Source organism: Sus scrofa, chromosome 11, assembly GCF_000003025.6.
Source record: "Sus scrofa isolate TJ Tabasco breed Duroc chromosome 11, Sscrofa11.1, whole genome shotgun sequence".
NCBI lineage: Eukaryota > Metazoa > Chordata > Mammalia > Artiodactyla > Suidae > Sus > Sus scrofa.
In genome coordinates this window covers 42260316-42280445 of record NC_010453.5, presented here as the reverse complement: position 1 = coordinate 42280445, position 20130 = coordinate 42260316, and the positions used below count along the sequence as shown (strand labels likewise).

General features: G+C 31.7%; 1 protein-coding gene across 3 annotated transcripts in view; it reads left to right on the top strand.

Moving 5' to 3' along the window:
* The window catches only part of KLHL1 (kelch like family member 1), a 387090-nt gene that overhangs the window by 140486 nt on the left and 226474 nt on the right, over nt 1-20130 (top strand). For all 3 annotated transcript variants that reach the window (XM_021065654.1, XM_003131017.4, XM_021065655.1), the window contains exon 2: nt 1174-1356. In XM_021065654.1, the coding sequence (XP_020921313.1) occupies nt 1174-1356 (183 nt within the window). The remainder of the gene's footprint in view (nt 1-1173; nt 1357-20130) is intronic.

Genomic DNA, 20130 nt, shown 5'->3' with positions numbered 1-20130 from the left:
CATTCCTCCTCCAAGCTCCATGGTACCAGCAGAGGTCCTGCTTAGTTGCCACATTATTAGTTTCTGAGCTTCTCAGACTCTAACCTTATGGTGTACATAGTTAGTAGATGCCTTGAGGAGGAAAGAAAAAGCTGTGTAGAATTTCGAGCTGATTTCCATGAGTTTATCCTTATTCTAGAATCTTGTTCTTTCAGATCCTGGCTGCCTTAGTAGCTATAAGTATATTAAAGAAGTTATTTTAATATTATATGTAACATTTTGTGGTGTTCTTTGTGAGAGGTTTAGCCAGTACCAATTTATTGTATTGTAAGTAGAAGCAAATTTTCCATGTTGCTTTCTGTCTTGAAATAAGCCACTTCATCATTATTGTTAGGTATTTAATAAATTTTTATTTTTAAATCGTTTTAGGTATGTATTATCAAAACACTTGATTGAGCATGCTGAGTTTATCATGCACCTAAGTATACTGAGTCTTCTTATATGGAATATGGTACCTTAAAGTCTTCACTATGAAGTGGTCTATGACATTAATAAACATAGTAGGTAAACTGAAGTATCACGCATTTTATAAAATAATCCTAAAGTTTCTCACATGTGTGTTTATATATGTGTATATGTATACACATGCAAGATCAAAACATCTATTAATAATGAGTTAATGCATTCTGTATGTTTTTGTTTAATTAGTTGGGTGTAGAATATGAAAAAAATTACTTTCACATTTGTGTTAATCTTTTTTATAAACTATGTTTTATAATTTCTCACAGTAAAAATCTCCTACTTATGTAAAGCAGCATTTACTACAACCTCATAAGAGTAGTAATTTAGAGTAGTATAATTAAATGGAATTTGATGGTCTATCTTGATGTCAAATTGATTAAATTAGTAATTACTTTTAGAATAAGCATGTTTGTAATTTACCATTTCTGTGACTTTTTTCAATTTTATTAATTTACTGTTGTAATAAATACAGATAACCTATCTTTTAAGTCTCTTTAGCATGAGAAAAAGTTTACAATCCTTATATTGCTTCCTAGCGTTCATTTAACCCAAAATGGATTTTTCTGATATATTAACAATGACGAACATTCTAAAACTCTGTATGTAGTTCAGAACAATTGGAAACATTTTATAAACCCCATATATATATATATATTTTTATGTGGTTTGCAGGCTGTCAGCAGCTAGCCATTCACTGACACCTCAGAGTGATATGGACTCCAGTAGCTCTGAAGAATTCTATCAGGCCGTGCACCATGCTGAACAAACCTTCAGGAAAATGGAAAGTTACTTGAAACAACAGCAACTCTGTGATGTTATCCTGATTGTTGGAAACCGAAAAATACCTGCACATAGGTAAAGTAATCTGCCTTTATTGGAAATACTCATTCATATGTTTAGAATGAGAGTCTGTTATGTATATTGCAAAATATTCTATGATTTGAGAATTAAGGATCCACATTTCTGTGAATTCCCTCATAGTATAGTGGGTTAAGATTTGGCATTGTTACTTCTGTGGCTCAGGTCATTGTTCTGGTGTAGGTTTTATCCCTAGTGTGAGAACAGTGACGGCCTGCCATGTGGCAGGTGCTGCCAAAAAAACAAAAAAAAAATTCTAAGAAGGCTTTGGTATTATCAGGAGGGTTATAATGGCAAGAAGAAAGTAAAGCTAATATAAATTGTTCCAAAATAAAACTTCCTCTAATAAGGATTAAAAAATACTCAATTTTATTGATTCAGAATCATAGTAAGTGGAAATCAATTTAAACTGAGGATGATGTAACCTACTGCTTTTCTGTCAAAATTGAAAGGAAATCAAGTTATCTTGGGTATATATTGTTTAATTGTTCAAGTAGGAAATTCAACATATTTAAGTGACATCTTTATTTTATGTTTATTAAAATTCTTTGATTGTGGTACACCGATATTAATGGTAAGGCCAATATATTTAAAGACTAATACACTTTTAAACATCCCTTATATACTTATGTTTGATAATTTAAGTTACATGAAGTGGATATCTGATTATTTCCCATGATTATATTGATTTGCTATCAGTTTACTTTTGAAAATTCATTAAATTGAATGTTAATTTTATTCCCATTTTTCAAAAATTTAAATAAGGGAATAATTTTAATTTAATTTTTTGTTACTGATTATTTTATATATTAGATACAATGGTAAATAGCCTTAGAATACCTTGATGTATGTCATTTAATACCATTAATACTTATGAGTAAATAGAAAAAGTAAATTAACTGTGAATAGTAAATATTTTCAATGTAGTACTCATCCCATGTTTTTTAGTTTAAATTGTATTATCTAGGTAATGTATATACACTAAGTGTGGATTATTAAAAGAATCCCAGAAAACTAAGACTGTTTCTACGATGCTAGTAATATTAAAATGTGGTTATTGAATTTGAACCAATACATTAGAAATGCATAAGAAGAACATTTGACATTAACTAATTAATCCACACCATATGGGGTTCAATCTGTCAACTAACTGTGGCAACCATGGCAATGATCTTTTTCTTTTCTTTTCTTTTTTTTTTTTTTTTCGGCCATGCCTGTGGCATGTAGAAGTTCCCAGGCTAGGGACTGCACCACACCACAACAGCTACCCAAGTGCCTGTAGCAACTATGCCAGATCCTTAAACAACTACACCACAATGGAACTCCAACAACAACTCTAATATATAAAATTCACACTTATATTTCAAGAATTGCTATGAACTTTCATTATTAGCAACAGAGTAACTAACAAATAGTCATCATTATTGAGAAATCCAATATTGTAATACATGTGGCAAATAAATTATTTTGAGCTGTCATATAATAGCATGTAGATAGAAATTCTATTGTAAGATTTTTAATTTGAGAATGTAGCTGTTTATTTCATTTAAATTACTTATTAGTTAAATAATTAGATATACATTTGTTTAAGAAGATAGAATTCAATCAACTCAAAAGTATATTAACATATCAAATGCTGATTCAAGAACAGAGATTTATAAAATTTGTATTATAAGTTTTTATTGATAATGATTTAATATTTCTCATTTGAAGCATTTTTGGACAATATATTGAGCAATTTCCTCATATTGACTGTATTCTACATTGTTTTTTTATTCTTCTTTAGGTCATTAATATTTTTTCTAAATAACTTGATTAAAAATCATGCAAGCTTTGAAAATAATAATCCATATGACTAAGAAATAAAATTGTTTCTTGGTTTAGATTAGCCTAAAATATCTAAGCAATATATTACTTTTATACATATTTTATATTTATAATTTTTTAATTGTTTTTTTTAGGGCCAAGCCCATGGCATATGGACGTTCCTAGGCTATGCATCTATTGGAGTTACAGCTGCTAGCCTACGCCACAACCATAGCAACATGGGATCTGAGCCACAACTGCAGCCTACACCGCAACTCACAGCAATGCCAGATCCTCAACCCACTGAGCGAGGCCAGGGATCAAACCTGCAACCCCGTGGTTCCAGGTTTGATTAGTTTCTTCTATGCTACAATGGGAACTCCAATATTTATAAATATTTTTAACACATATATTTTATATATTTAGAAAATTTTAAGTTAAATATATTATTGTCATGTCAACCTTCTATACTTTCCTTAATATGATAAGAATGATTTTACTCTATCCATTAAATTCATTTAAATAAGGATTTATATTTTATTATGCTATGGTCTAAAACTTTAGCACTATCTTTATAAAAGTAAATTTTATAATTATATTTTGAAGTTAAAAATATATTAACAAATATGTGGGAAAATATTTATGGGACACCTGTGAAAGGCAAGAACTGTTTCCAGTAATAGCATGTATATTGAACTTCCTGATTTATACTTTCAAAAAATGAACTGACTAAAACTAGTGCAAAATTAAATTGTTGCCTTAAACAAATACTCATCTTAGCAATAATAGCAATGAATAAATTCTTAAGTTACACTTTTATATTTTGATTAGTACAGTTGAGTATTGTCTTTGGCCATACACACACACACACACACATACACACACACACACACACAGAGCGCATATGTATATAATGTTCCAGTCATTAGTAGTGAAAATTATGGGACTATTGAATAATTTTAAATAATAAAAAAGAAATTACTTGCATTAAGATCTACTGCTCTTCCAGGAAAGACATTGCAAGCCACTGTTATAAACTGTCATTCATAAAGATCATATATTTTTACTTTCATATTAATTCAATTGTCACTTGAAATTTTCAAAGCAAACTCTATTTAAGTTAACAAATTATGACCATTAAATAGATCTCCATAAAACCTTTAGTTTATGTGATGGTTTTGTTGTACAGATTTTTTTTTATCTTATGTATATCACAACTATTAATTCATTTATGAAATGCATGGCAGTATAGATATATAGATATGTTAGGTTATTATTAGGCATGTTTTTAAGTAGATTAGCTCTGAAAGACTAACAATGCTTAAAATGACATTAACACATTTTAAGCATGAAAATTAATCACATTTTAACTTTATCTATGCTTTAGATCCTCAGAAAAATTCCAAAATTAAAATAGACTTCTCATAAATGGCCTGGAATAATTGATTAACAACAAGTGAACCAAAACTTTTGAAGGTAAATCTCTCAATACTACATATAAGAATTTTTGGTAGGTAGGCTGGGAAGTCAGATGCTGAAAATTAGACTGACAAAATCATGTTAGTAATTGGACAAATTTTCAATAGTAAAAGAAGTTTTCACTGCCAATTCTTTTATAATGTACAGATATATAATAAAATACAGTTAAGCTTTTGAAAGTTTTTTCTCCTTTTAGCCATTACGAAGAATAAATTCATTGGTTAGAAACAAAGGGGAAAATCTTAACTACTAACAATCTCTGAGTTGAAAATAGTGTTATTTATATGCATAGAAATAGTATGGAAGGATATATGATATACAGTCAACAAAGCTTATTCGTAGGGAGAAGGGCTCCTTGGCCGAATAAAGGAAGGGCTGATATTATTTTTAATGTATAAATATATGTCTTCTTTGAACTTCTGAACATGAACATTTTATGATAAAATAAAAACTTAAGTGAAAATGAAAATGATATGTGATGGTGACAAAAAGGATTTTGCTCTATAGACCAAAAAACTGAGCATTTCATAAAATATTACATTCTATTTTCATTTTTGTGCAAGTTTGATAATGAATTTAGTTATTTCAGGAATATAGTTATTGTTTTAATGTTCTTTAATAAGCACTAGTACTAACAAAATAGTTGAGCTAAAAGTAGGAACTGATATTAATAGAAACATGTTTGTTTATTTAAATTCAAATAATTTTATTATATTTATAGTTATACAACCATCATCACAACCTAAACTTAGGACATTTCCAAGCCAAACCCCCAGTCAATTGCCCTCTTCAACCTATTTCCTTTGGTAACTATAAGTTTTTCAAAATCTTGAGCCAATTTCTGTCCTGCAAATAAATTCATTGTATCATTTTTTTAGAGTCCGCACATAAGTGATAGCATATGACACTGGGGTCTAATGGTCTGACTAACTTCACTAGCGTGATAATTTCTAGGTTCATCCATGTTGCTACAAATGCCATTATTTCATTCCTTTTTATGACTGGGTGATTTCCACTGTGTATATAAACCACATCTTCTTTATCTACTCCTCTGATGATGGACATTTAGGTTGCTTCCATGTCTTGGTTATTGTATACAGTGCTGCAATGAACATTGGAGTACATGTATCTTTTTGAGCCATGGTTTTCTCTGGATAGATGCCCAGGAGAGGGATTAATGGACCACGTGGTAATTCTATTTTTAGTTTTTTGAGGAATTGCCATACTGTTTTCCATAGCAGTTATACCAACTTACATTTCCACCAAGAGTGTAAGAGGGTTCCTTTTCTCCACATGGTCTCCAGCATTTATTATTTGCAGACTCTTTGAGGATGGCCATTCTGTCTGGTGTAAGGTGGTACCTCATAATAGTTTTGGTTTGCATTTCTCTATTAGTGATGTTGAACATCTTTCCATGTGCTTTTTTGGCCTCCTTTATATGTCTTCTTTGGTGAATTGTCTATGTAGATCTTCTGCCCATTTTTTGATTTTTTTTTTTCTGGTATTGAGCTGCAGGGGGTGTTTATATATTTTGGAGATTAATCCCTTGTCAGTAGTTTCATTTGTGAATATTTTCTCCCATTCTGTGGGTTGTCTCTTCATTTTGTTTAGGGTTACTTTTGCTGTGCAAAAATATTTATGTTTAATTAGGTACCATTTTTTTTAAATTAGTTTTTTTTTTGTCATTACTGTAGAAGATATTGCTGGACCTGAGAAGATATTTCTGTGGTTTATGTCAGAGAGTGTTTGGCCTGTTTTCCTCTAAGAGTTTTATAATATCTGGTCTAATATGTAGGCATTTAATCCATTTTGAATTTATTTTTGTGTATGGTTTTAAGGAGTGTTCTGATTTCTTTTTTTTAACATGTGGCTGTCTAGTTTTCTCAGTACCACTTATTGAAGGGACTGTCTTTCCCCATAGTATTTTCTTGCCTCCTTTGTCTTAGATTAGTTGAAAGTAGGTTCATGTGCTTAATTCTGGGCTTTTTATCCTTTTCCACTGATCTGTATTTTGGTTTTTGTGCAAGTACCATACTGTTTTGATGACATTAACTCTGTAGTAAAGACTGAAGTAAGGGAACCTGATTCCTCCAGCTCCATTTTTTTTTTTTCTCAGGATTGCTTTGGTTATGCTGGGTCTTTTGTGCTTCCAAACAAACTTTAAAATATTTTGTTCTAGTTTTGTGAAAAATGTTCTCAATAATTTGATAGAGATTCATTGAATCTGTAGATTCCCTTGGGCAGTGTAGTCATTTTGACAATATTAATTCTTCCAATCCAAGAGCATGGTATGTCTTCCCATCTGTTTGTGTAATCTTTGATTTCTTTAATTAGTGTCATATTTTTCAGAGTGCAGGATTTTTGTTTCTTTAGGTAAGTTTATTCCTAGGTATTTTATTCTTTTGGATGCAAAAGTAAATTGGATTGTTTCCCTAATTTCTATTTCTGATCTTTCATTGTTAATATATAGAAATGCAGTCAATTTCTGCATTCTAATTCTGTATCCTCCAACTTTATCAAATTCATTGATTAGCTCTAACAGTTTTCTGATAGCATCTTTAGGATTTTCTAGTTATAATATCATGTCATATGCAAACAGTGAGAGTTTTACTTCTTCCTTTCCTGTTTGGATTCCTTTTCTTTCTTTTTGGTTTTTATTGCCTTGGCTAGGACTTCCAACATTATGTTGAATAGTAGTGGCAAGAGCTGACATCCTTGTTTTGTCCCTGATCTTAGTGGGAGTCTTTCAGCTTTTCACCATTGAGAATGATATTAGCTGTGGTTTTGTCATATATGGCCTTTATTATGTTGAGGTAGGTTCCCTCTATGCACACTTTCTTGAGGGTTTTTATCAGAAATGTGTGTTGGATTTTGTCAAAAGCTTTTTCTATATCTATTTAGGGGATCTTATGGTTTTTACTCTTAAGTTTGTTAATATGCTGTATCACACTGATGATTTGCACATATTGAAAACTCCTTGCATCCCTGTGATAAAGCTCAGTTAATCATGATGTACAATCCTTTTAAAATATTGCTGAATTTGGTTTGGTAGTACTTTGTTGAGGATTTTTGTATCTATATTCACCAGTGATATTGGCCTGTGATTTTCTTTTCTTTTTTTTGTAATATTTTATCTGGTTTTGATATCATACAATTAGTTTGGGAGTGCTCTTTCCTCTGCGATTTTTTGGAATAGGTTCAGAAGGATAGGTCTTAATGCTTCTCTGAATTTTTGATAGAATTTGCCTGTGAAGACATCTGGTCCTGGACTTTAGTTTGTTGGAAGTTTTTTTTAATCACAATTTCAATTTCAGTACTTGTGATGAGTCAGTTCAACTTTTCCATTACTTCTTGGTTTAATCTTTGAATATTATACTCTTCTAAGAATTTGTCCATTTCCTCTCTGTTGTCAGTTTTATTGACATATTGTTTCTTGTAGTAGTCTCTTATGTTCCTTTGTATTTCTATGATATCCGTTGTAACTTCTCCTTTTTTATTTCTAATTTTATTGATTTGAGTCCTCTCTCTTTTTTTGTTTGATGAGTCTGGCTAAGGGTTTATCAATTTTGTTGATCTCTTCAAAGAACCAACTTTTAGTTTCATTAATCTTTTCTGTGGTTTTCTTCATTTCTATTTCATTGATTTCTGCTCTGATATTTATTATGAGTTTTGGTCTCTAACTTTGGGTTTTGTCTGTTATTTTTTTTCTAGTTGTTTTAGGTGTAAAGTTAGGTTGTTCACTTGAGATTTTTTTTGTTTACTAAGGGAGGATTGCATTGTTATAAACTTCACTCTTTGAACAGCTTTTGCTGCATCTCATAGATTTTGGATTGTTGTGTCTTTGTTATCATTTGCTTCTAGGTATTTTTTATTTCCTCTTTGATTTCTTGAGTGATCCATTGGTTGTTTGTAGCATGTTGTTTAGTCTCCATTATGTAGTCTTAATGGTCTTATTGTGCTGTGGTTGAAAAAGTTGCTTGATATGATTTCAGTTTTCTTAAATTTACTGAGACTTGATTTGCAGTCCAAAATGAGGTCCTGGAAAATGTTCTGTGTGCACTTGAGAAGAATGTGTATTCTGCTGCTTTTGGATGGAATATGCTATACATATCTATAAAGTCCATCTGGTCTAAAGCATCATTTAAGGCCACTGTTTCCTTGTTGATTTTCTGTCTGGCTGATCTGTGCATTAAGTGGGGTGTTAATGTCCCCCGCTATTATTATGTTATTTTCAATTTCTCCTTTCAAGGTTGTTAGTGGTTGCCTTATATATTGAGGTGATCCTATGTTGGGTGCATATATATTTACAATTGTTTTATCTTCTTCTTGGACTGATCCTTTGATCATTATGTAATGTCCTTATTTGTCTCTAATAATATTCTTTATTTTAATGTCTACTTTGTCTGATATGAGTATTGCTACTCCTGCTTTCTTTTGATTTCCATTTGCATGGAATATTTTCCTCCATGCTCTCACTTTCAATTTGTAGGTGTCCCTCAAACTGAGTGGGCTTATTGAAGATAGCATGTATGAGGGTCTTATTCATATAACCCTTCAACTAGTCTAGGTCTTTCAGATGGGACATTTAGTCCATTTACATTTAAGGTAATTATTGATATGTGTTCTTCTTGCCATTTTATTAATTGTTTTGGATTTGTTTTTGTTGGCCTTTTTTCTTCGCTTCTCTTGTTCTTTCCTCTTGTGCTTCGATGGCTATCTTTAGTGTTGTGTTTGGATTGCTTTCTCTTATTTGTCTGTGTATCAATTGTAGATTTTTGGTTTGCTGTTTCCCTGAAGGTTTGATATAGGGGTGTGTGTGTATGATATATATATATATCATAATTGTAAATGCATTTCCAGTATCCTGCATTTGTAACCACTTCTGGATCTGGTAGCATATTTGTGTGTGAATGAGCTCCCACCTTTACTATATATATGCCTTTTTTGGTGAGCCTTGCTATTTGTAAAATTTTTGTTTCTAGTTGTAGTTTCTTCTTTTCTATCTGGAGAAGTTCCTTTAGTATTTGTTGTACAGCTGGTTTAGTGGTGCTGAATTCTCTTAGTTTTTTCTTGTCTGTAAAGCTTTTGATTTATCCTTCAAATTTGAATGATAGCTTTACTGTGTAGAGTCATCTTGGTTGGAGGTTTTTTCCTTTCATCATTTTAACCATATTATGCCACTCCATTCTGGCCTGCAGAGTTTCTGCTGAAAAATCTGTGAATAAACTTATTGGGGTTCCCTTGTGTGTTATTTGTTTCTTTATCCTGTCTTCTTTCAATATTTTCTCTTTGTCTGTAATTTTGATCAGTTTGATTAATGTATCTTGGGTTATTCCTCCTTGGGTTTATTTTATATGGTACTTGTGCTTCCTGGATTTGAGTGAGTGATTCCTTTTGCATATTAGGGAAGTTCATGGCTATTATCTCTTCAAATATTTTCTCTGGCCTTTTCTCTCTCTTTCTCTTTCTGGAACCCCTGTAATACAGATGTTGGTGTTTTTAAAGTTTTCCCAGAGTTTTCTTAGACTGTCTTCATTTCTTTTCAATCATTTTTTTTATCTTTTCTGTTCCATATCATTGATTTCCACCAGTGTGTCTTCTACCTCACTTATTCTTTCTTCTGTCTCCTGTATTCTTCTGTTTGTTCCTTCTAGAGAGGGTTTTTTTTTTCAGTCATTTTATTTTGCATCTCCTATTGCTTAATGTTTAACTCTTATATTTCTTTATTCAATGCTTTTTGTAATTTATCAATATTTGTCTCCAGTTAATTTTCAAGATCTTGACTCTTTATTCTCATTAGTCTAAAGTCTTTCACTGAGGTTGGTAATCTCCAGATCACTGAGCTGTTTTTCTGTTTCTTTTTTTTTTCCTTGTTCCTTTATCTGATTTGTAATCCTCTGCCTTTTTATTTTGAATTAATATTTAGTGCAGTATCCTTGTTGCAGAAAATAGGGTTGTAGCTCCTCTTGTTTCTGATGTCTTCCCCCCTGGTGGTTGAAGTTGGTGTGAGGGCTTGCTGCAGCCTTCCTGATGGGAAGGACTTGTGCCTCAAGAAACATATTTAATAGAGTAAACAGAAATTTATTTCACAAGTAACTTAAATATTAATACTCTGGAGTAGGCAAGTAGTAATGTTTCTCTTTACTCATGGAAAATTTACTTAGATAGATATTCTTTAATTGGAGAAGAATAATTTATCTTTTTCACTATAATAAGTCCAATATCCACCTAAATCTCTCAGTCATCTTGGTCAGTTTATAATAGGTCTGTACAAACTTCAGGAAAAAGAGACAGATCCCTGAGCCTGCTAGCTTTGGTAACCCCAGGCAATTCCTTCAGCTCTAGGCAGTGCCCATAGCACCAGGTTCCTGAAGGGCTCCTGTGGACACAGGTTGCCAACAAGAGTAATCTAATCCTTTAATAAGATGATGTGTTAAATTTCATTGAATCATTTTCTTCTTGAGAATGAAAATTAAATCTATTAGTATAGAGGTTAGAGGACAAAGGAACTGTAGGTAAAATAATTAATGGATACACATTATAACAATAAGCATATTATGACATGAAAACAAAATATTGGGGGATAGTAGGAGAAAAAAGTCAGAGTTTTTGTATGTGACTGCAATTAAGTTATCAGTGTAAAATAGATTTATTTTTATAGTATATTTTATGTAAGCCTTATGGTAACCACAAAACAAAAACCTGCAGTAGATACACAGAGTAAATGCAGAAGGGAATCAAAGCATACACTATAGAAAATCATCAATTCCCAAAGGAAGATAGCAAAAAAGAAGAAAGCAACAAGGGACCTGCAAAACAGACAGAAAAAAATAAGGTGACAATATAAATCCTTACCTATCAATAATTACTCTAAATGTAATTGGATTACATTCTTCAAACAAAAGGCAGAGTAGATAAATGGCTTAAAAAAAAGGCCCAAATATATCCTTCCTCCAAGAGTCTTGCTTCAACTTTAAGGACATACATAGTGGAGCAATGGAAAAAGTTATTCCAAGCAAATGGAAACAGAAAGAGACCACAGGTATCTATAGTAATTTGATCAAAATAGACTTTAAGCCAAAAATGGTAACAGAAGACAAGGATGGTCACTATATAATGATAAAAAGGATCAATTCATCAATAGTGTATAACAATTAAAAATATTATTATAATCATTTCAAAACAAATGTATATACCAAATTCACATGTTACATGTCAATAATATCTCAATAAAACTGGGGGATTGAGATATGAGAAACAGAAAACATTTGTTTTGCATGTTTCCCATCATTTAGATATCATTTTAATATCCTCTTCATGCCTATTAATAATATTCTGCAGTATGTTTTCTATGCTTTGTTGGTGATGTGAAAGGATTAGAAATTGTGGTAATTTTCTTCATGAAACTTCCAATTATCTTGAGGAGGACAGTTATGGAAATCATTATACTTATAAATAACTGCCATTGAAATAAATGGTTTTGATTCTAAGTGTAGGAGATAATAAAACAAGAAAACAAGTAACATGACAGAGTATCATGTAAGTATTTTTTTAGAGAATTTTTGTATAAGTTCAGCCTAGTGAAATAGACCAAGTATGCTATTTTAGATAATGAGAATAGAATGGAAAATAGAGTAGTAAAAAATTTGTGATTGTGAAAATTTTGGTTACCAGCTTAGTGAAATTGGAGAAATTTGTGTTGAAAATTCTAGGAAATTAAGCCATAAATGTAGGACAAAGTTATTATAATAGACCTTGAAATACAGTAGAGAAATTTATATTTGAAGTGATATGTTTTATTAGAAGTTCATGTAGGTTCTTGAACAGGGCAATGACATAATCTATTCAATAGTAATAAAGAAATACTAGTTAACACTCTGTGTTGATTATGTGACAAGCACTGTTTGAAGCATTTGTGTATACTAACCTGCTTTTTTTTTTTTCTGAAAAGGAGGAAAATTATTTCCTCCATCTTTTTGTTATAGAATAGAAAATGAAGAAATTAACTCATTCAGCCAGAGTGTTCATTTAATAAGTGGTAAAAATAGCATTCAAATCCATGCAGTCTAGCTACAGAGTAATGCATAAACTACAGTGGACTAATCATAATTTATTCAGACAGCTCTGAAAAATGGTACAGCTTTAGAAAATGTACAAATGATGCACACAGCAAAAACTAGTTAATGATCTAGGAAATTGTTAGAGTTAGTCCAGGCATGAAATGAGGATCATATAAGCATAGAAAAAGAGACGAGCTGAGAAAATTTTGTGAACAGTGTCATAAGTCAGGATCTCTGAAGGTAGAACTGGAGACTGGAATTCAGGTATGCAATATTTATTTAAAGAGTGATTTCAGAAGATCAGGAGAGGACACGAGAAGGAGCAAACCAAGGACATGATCTCAGCTGGAGCCTTGTTTCATCCTTAACTCTTGAGATGCTCTGGAGCAAAACTTGCTCTAGAGTGAGTCATACTCTGAGGAAAAGGGGTGACTTTTTAATACCTTGGTTCTACTAGGCATTGCCATGGGGCCATTCACAGCCTGAGATTAGAATGAGGCTGTAGAAGTTGGAGGATGAGGGAAGAGGAACAGGAGCAAGTAAAGGTGAGGCAGCTTCTGTTGGGCCAAATGTGATTCTACAGGCAAGGGTCAACTGGGCACAGTAGGTGCCAACAACATTGGTTTTGGGGGCACAGTTGTACCTTATAAAAGGTCTGGGCACAGGAACCACAAAGTCCAATATAAGAGGAAAGATGGATATTTGACATAAGTGGTGGAGCAAAAGACATAAGTGATAAGTCCATAATATCTACTGTGAAAATTCAGTATATCATTGATGAGCTTTTTAGAGTCAGGGAAACAAAAATGAAACAGACCTCACTGGGAAGACCTTGAGTTGCATTAAAGGCACACTGGAATGCTACAGAACTATCTGGTGAGCAGTTTCCATGGGCTATACTAAAACCTATAAGAAGCTATAATAAAACCACCAGGAAAGTTATAATTAAGGCCATGTTCAAAGATGATTCCGAAACAGTGAGTCTCAAGGCAAAAATTTAGAGGCCTGAGGAAAAAACTTGGAGGAAATGAAGAGTCAAGAAGTAAGACTAGGAGGAAAAATCAGTGACCTGAGAAGAGCTGAAGTAAAAAGTCTGCACTGCCTTAGCAAAAATAGAACTTGAAGGTGTGGGAGATCTCCAATTTTCAAAACCACAATAAACTGGTGTGGGGATTAGAAAAGTTTAATAGCTTTGGAAGGAAATACATTTGTAGTGACTGCAATAGAGATTTTCCAGACTGGCTGCACACATTCACTTGTTTACACGTTTTTTTTGCTCCTGTTTCCCTTGCACTAATAGAAGCTATATATGCATACATAAAGATATTATTCCTGCTATGCATTACTTCCCACTTTTAACATCTAATTCAAATTTTATATGTTACTAAATATAAATGAGGTATAAGTTTTTCTGTACCCCTCTTCCTGAGTTAGTAATGTTTACTATTTTATAGAGGAAGATTTTGTATTTGATGGTGAAGATTTCACAGAATTATTTAAGACTGAATTCTGCAAGTTTCATAATATTTTCCTGTATTTGGCTGTAGCATGGTTTCAGGTAAAGCCCTTATATATGTTTGATTTTAAACATTTTAAAAACCAGTTTAATTTTAAACTGGTTAACTTTGTGTCAATAAACTTCTTATGTTTTAGAAAAGATATATATCCAACTGGTTTTGGATAGTTGCTTTTCATATCAAATAATGTTGTATTTAGTTCTTTTGATAAAACTGATCATTTGACACTAATTGATCTAAATAGCATGTCATAAACATTTATAGATACCTGTATTTTAACTATTTTGTCAAATTTTGAGAATATAAAGAGTTGAAATGTTCGTTTACTGCTTATTTAAATGTGCAGCAAACTGATAACTTTAAATATTTCTAATATTTCACTACCCTAGGCATTAATATTAATGGATGAGTTAAAATCATGAATCCTATTCTTAAATTCATAAAGTATATGTTGAAGGGTTTCTTTTCAATTGAAAGAAGGGATGTCTCTCTTTGTTGAAATTAACGTTCACTATACCCTCCACTTATAAAGAAATAAAATGTACAGCAGGTAAAACTGCAAAATAAATAATGGAAAATTATTGACTTGAAAATTAAAAAAAAAAATCATTTATCTCCATTGCCTTGCAAGTTAGTAGAAACAAAAGTGCATTCAAAGTTTATTATCAAATTGTTAACCTTAGAGATGTAAGCATCACATTTAGTTCTTTTGATGTGGAATATAAGATGATCTAGGCTTATCTTATAGTTTCCTATTTCCACATCTGTGGTCTGTTCTTTTTCTAAGGAGACTTTAAGGTAAATACAAATGTACACACATGTAAAACATAAATAATTCTATTTTATTTTAAATATTATGAACCATAAACTTACACTGATCCCTCTAATTTCAATCCATTTTAAACAGAAAGAAGTTTCAGGATTAATTCAAACAACTGTTCAAAACAGTTAACTACAATTAACTTTTTATTATTATATTCCATATTCTTTAGAATCAGAATATATTGTGATTTCACTCAGTCATATTAAAATATATCTCCAGTTAGTATTTTAAAATACACAAAAAACTTCACTTTTATTTAAATGTCAATAAAACAAGAAAATTGATATATTTGTAGTTTTTCTCTAAAACTATCAAAAATCAGTGGCATAAAAAATAAAAATTAAGAATAACTATAAGAATAACCATTAGCTAAAGTAATTCTCCCTTCTTAGCTTCTACTTTTTGGGGGAGTGTGGGTGCAATGTCCATTTTACAAATGAAGTTTATAATATATGGAAAAAGGCAGGAGAATGTAATCCACCATCAAGAGTAAAATCAATCAGTGAAAAACAATCTGGAAACAATCCTGGTGTTAAAATTATCAGTAAAGCCCAATAAAGCAACTATGAAAAATAATTTAAAATATCTATAGGAAAATATAAATATAATAAGGAAGGGAAGGGAATATTGAAAGAGATTTGGAAAAGTTCAAGTCACTAGAAATCATCTGTAGTAAAACACAGAGTAAAAGAAAGATTTAGTGTAAATGTGAACTCATTCAAAAACTTGTAAAGCACTCGATAATTGAAGCATTTATGTAATTAGAGTTCAAGAAAGAGTTAGACAGTGAATTGGGTGAAAAAATGAAATTATTTGCAGAAAATTTTCTCTTCTTTTCCTTAATTTTTATTTTTTGTTTTTTAAGGGCCACACCCACAGCATACAGAAGTTCCCAGGGTAGGGGTTGAATTAGAGCTGCAGCTGCCAGTCTACACCACAGCCACAGCAATGCAACATCCCAGCCACATCTGTGGCCTATGCCACAGCTTGCAGAAGTGCTGAATCCTTAACCCACTGAGGGAGACCAGGGATTGAACCTAAATCTTCATAGATAGTAGTCAGTTTCTTAACCCACTGAGCCACAACAGGACTCTTATTTGCAAATAAATTTCTAAGTTTGATGAAAAACATCCATCCACTTCTCCAGGAAACTCAGAAAATGGTAAGCGGAGTAAATAACCACATTCAGATAACTTAAGACATCATAGTCTAACTGTCAAAATCCTAAAATAAAGATGAAAAAAAAAAGTAATTGAAGATAAAGGGCATAATATATCAGGAAAACAATTATAAGAATGAAAACTGATTTCATATTAGAAACAAAGGAGTCAATAGAATATTATTTTTCAGTTCCAAAGGAAAAAATATCACAACATAGAATTCTATATCAAGTGAAAATAACTTTATATTATCAATAGAACTAAAAAATGATATTTTAAAATAAATGAAAGCTGGGAGAATTTATTGTCATCAGACTTACACTATAAGAAATACTAAAGACAGTTCTTCCACTTGGAGGGTTTTAATACCAGATTCATGACTGCTTCTGCAGAAAAATACAGAGCCCATAAAAAGTAAAGGACTAGGCACATATACAATAAATTTCAATTTTTCATATATTCTTCTTTTAAAAGATTCTTCAATGAGCAGGAGGGAGTAAGAGAAATTATGCTATTGCAAGATTCTTACAATGTTCACAGGGTAGTACAACTGTATTAGATGGTAGACTGTTACTAGGTAAAAATTAATGTAATCTCTAGACAGAGTCAGCAAACTTCACTGCAGCGGCAATATCTGGCATGCAGGTTGGTGTTGGATGGACCTGGACCTAAAATTTATTTTTGTATTTTCAATTGATTGAATTTTTTTTGCAAAGAAAAATATGCAATAGAGAATATATTTATGACCCTCAATACCTAAAATACTTAATATCGGCTCTTTATAGCAAAAAAAAATTTGCTTCCTCCCTACTCAAGAATAACCACTTTATAAAAAATGCACACACCCATGCAAGTAAAAAAGGTAGTTAAAATATAAATGAATGAGATAAAACAAAAACCAATTTAAAAACCCAAAAGAATAAATGGAGTAAATAAAAACAAATATAAATGAGCAGAATGTTAGAGTTAACCTTAAGTATAATTTTATGAATAATACATATTAATACATTTCAGAAACTGGATAAAATAGACTGATTCTTGAAACACGTAAAAATTGAAAAAAAATAGAGTATATAAACAATCTTTGTGGCTTATTCAGTAATTGAAATAGGATTGAGACCAAAGTAATATTTTCTTCAAGAAAGCTCTAGAACATGAAAGGAGAAATTATTTGCTTTCTTTATAAGTTATTAAACAAAATTAAAGAGGTGAAGCTACCAGCTCATTTTATTAGGCTAGTATAATCTTGATTCAAGAGTCAAATAAGGAAATACAAGAAATGAAAATCACAGGTTTATTTCTCTTATGATTTTAAATAGAAAAATCCTAAAGGTAATTTTGATTGAGAAAAAAAGGCATTTTATGAATTTTAGCAACCACATTTTATAAAAGTGTTTAGCAAAGCTAAAAATTAAAGGAGTCTTCCTGACTTGGTCAAGGTCAAGGTTATACACGGGTACCTTCAGTTGAGCATTCTAGTGAAAGGAAAGACAACCTATGGAATGGACAAAAATAGTTGCAAATGATGCAAACAGCAAGAGTTTAATCTCAAAAATATACAAAAAATTCATACAACTCAGCAGCAAAAACAAAAAAACAAAAAAACAACAACAAAAAACAACCACCCAATTGAAAAATATGCAGAAGACTTAAATAGACATTTCTCCAAAGACATTTGGATGGCCAACAGGCACATGAAAAAATGCAAAATCACTAATTATCAGAGAAATCCAAATCAAAACTTCAATGAGGTACCACTTTATACCAGTCAGAATGGTTATTATTCATAAGTTTACAGATAACAAATGCTCAAGAGAGTGTGCAGAAAAGGGAACCCTCCTACACTTTTGCTGGAAAGGTAAACTGGTAAAACCACTACAGAAAACGGTATGGAAGTACATCAGAAAATGAAAACAACCATGTGATCTAGTAGTCCTAATATTTGGTATCTATCCAGACAAAACTTTAATTCAAAAAGATACTTGCACCCCTGTATTCACAATAGCCAAGACATAGAAACAACATATATACAATGGAATACTACTCATCCATTAAAAAACACAAAATAATGGTATTTTCAGGAACATGGATGGAACTAGAGACTCTCAAACTAAGTGAAATAAGTCAGAAATAGAAAGACAAATACAATATGCTATCACATATGTGGATCTAAAATGTGGCCCAAAGATACATATCTACATAGAAGAAACAAACTCATGGACATAGAAAACGGACTTGTGGTTGCCAGGTGGGAGAGGGAGGGAGAGGGATGGACTGGGAGTTTGGGGTTAATAGATGCCAACTATTGCATTTGGAGTGGACAGGCAATGAGGTTGTGCTCTATAGCACAGGGAATTATAACCAGTCACTTGTGATGGAACATGATGTAAGATATTATGAGAAAAACAATGTATATATATATTTATAAATAGGTCACTTTGCTGTACAATAGAAATTGACAGAACATTGTAAATCAACTCTAATAAACAATTAGAAAATAAATTGTACAATATAAAAGAAAGGAGACTCCAGCTGTGATTTGTGTGAGATAGAGAACAACTCATTTTCTCCCCTGATAGAGCTACTGGATGAGGTTTAAAGAAAAGCAAAAGAAAAGGATTTACATAGAATGAACAGGAAGTGATCAAAAAGAGATTATTTGTAGATGATATAATCATCTGCATAGAGGACAAAACAGCGAATCCAAAGAACTAGTAAGATAATTCAGTACATGTGCCAGATAAAATATGGATCTATGAAAGTTTCAACTAAAGAATTCTAAACCAGTTCCCATCGTGGTGCAGTGGAAACGAATTCAGCTAGGAACCATGAGGTTGCGGATTTGATCCCTGGCCTCGCTTAGTGGGTTAAGGATCCAGCATTGCCATGAGCTGAGATGTAGGTCTCAGATGTGGCTTGGATCTGGCATTGCTGTGGTTGTGGCGCAGGCTGGCAGCTATAGCTCCAATTAGATCCCTAGCCTGGGAACCTTCATATGCCACGGGTGCAGTCCTAAAAAGACAAAAGACAAAAAAAAAAAAAAAAATTCTAAACCAACATTAAAACAGAATTTTTTAAAAAGTTACTACATATAATTTCAACAAAACTAGAAAGTATATAAGAATCAACCAAGAGTACACAAGATGATTTTAGGAAAAATCTTTAAAATTTGAAAAGAAGCAGTCGAGATATTCTAAATATATGAAGAAATGGTTTATACTTTTATATTGGAAGACTTTATATGAAGAGATACCAACCATCCCCCATTAAGCAGAAATTTGGTACTTTTTAATTAAAATTCCATTTAATTTATTTGAAGATTTTACTTTAAATTTTATATGAAGAATAAAATCCACTAATAGTTAAAATAAAAAGAGGAAGGATTTGTCGCATTGATTATAAAAACATATTTAGAATGATATTATTGAAAAACATTATATTGGCACCAGAACAAGCAAATAAGCAAAAAAAAAAAAAAAAAAAAAAAAAAAAAAAAAAAATCAACCAAAAAAGTCCTCAGAGACAGATCACTGCACATTCAGGACTCAAATGGTTGATATATCAGCATCATTAATTCACTGGGAAAAATCAAATTCTTTAGTGGTACCACAAAATGTGGGTGAATATGTAGAGTGAAATAAAATTGGAATCTAGGGAGTTCCCACTGTGACTCAGCAGGTTAGGAACTGGAATAATATACTTAAGGGTACAGGTTCAATCCCTGGCCTCGTTCATTGGTTGGGGATCTGGCATTGCCATGAGCGTGTTGTATGTCATAGATGCAGATGGAATCCTGCATTACTGTGGTTGTGGTGTTGGCTGACCATTGCAGCTCTGATTTGACTCCTAACCTGGGATATGCTATGAATGAGGCCATAAAAAGAAAAAAAAAAAATTTGGAAATCTAACCAAAACAATGAAAGATC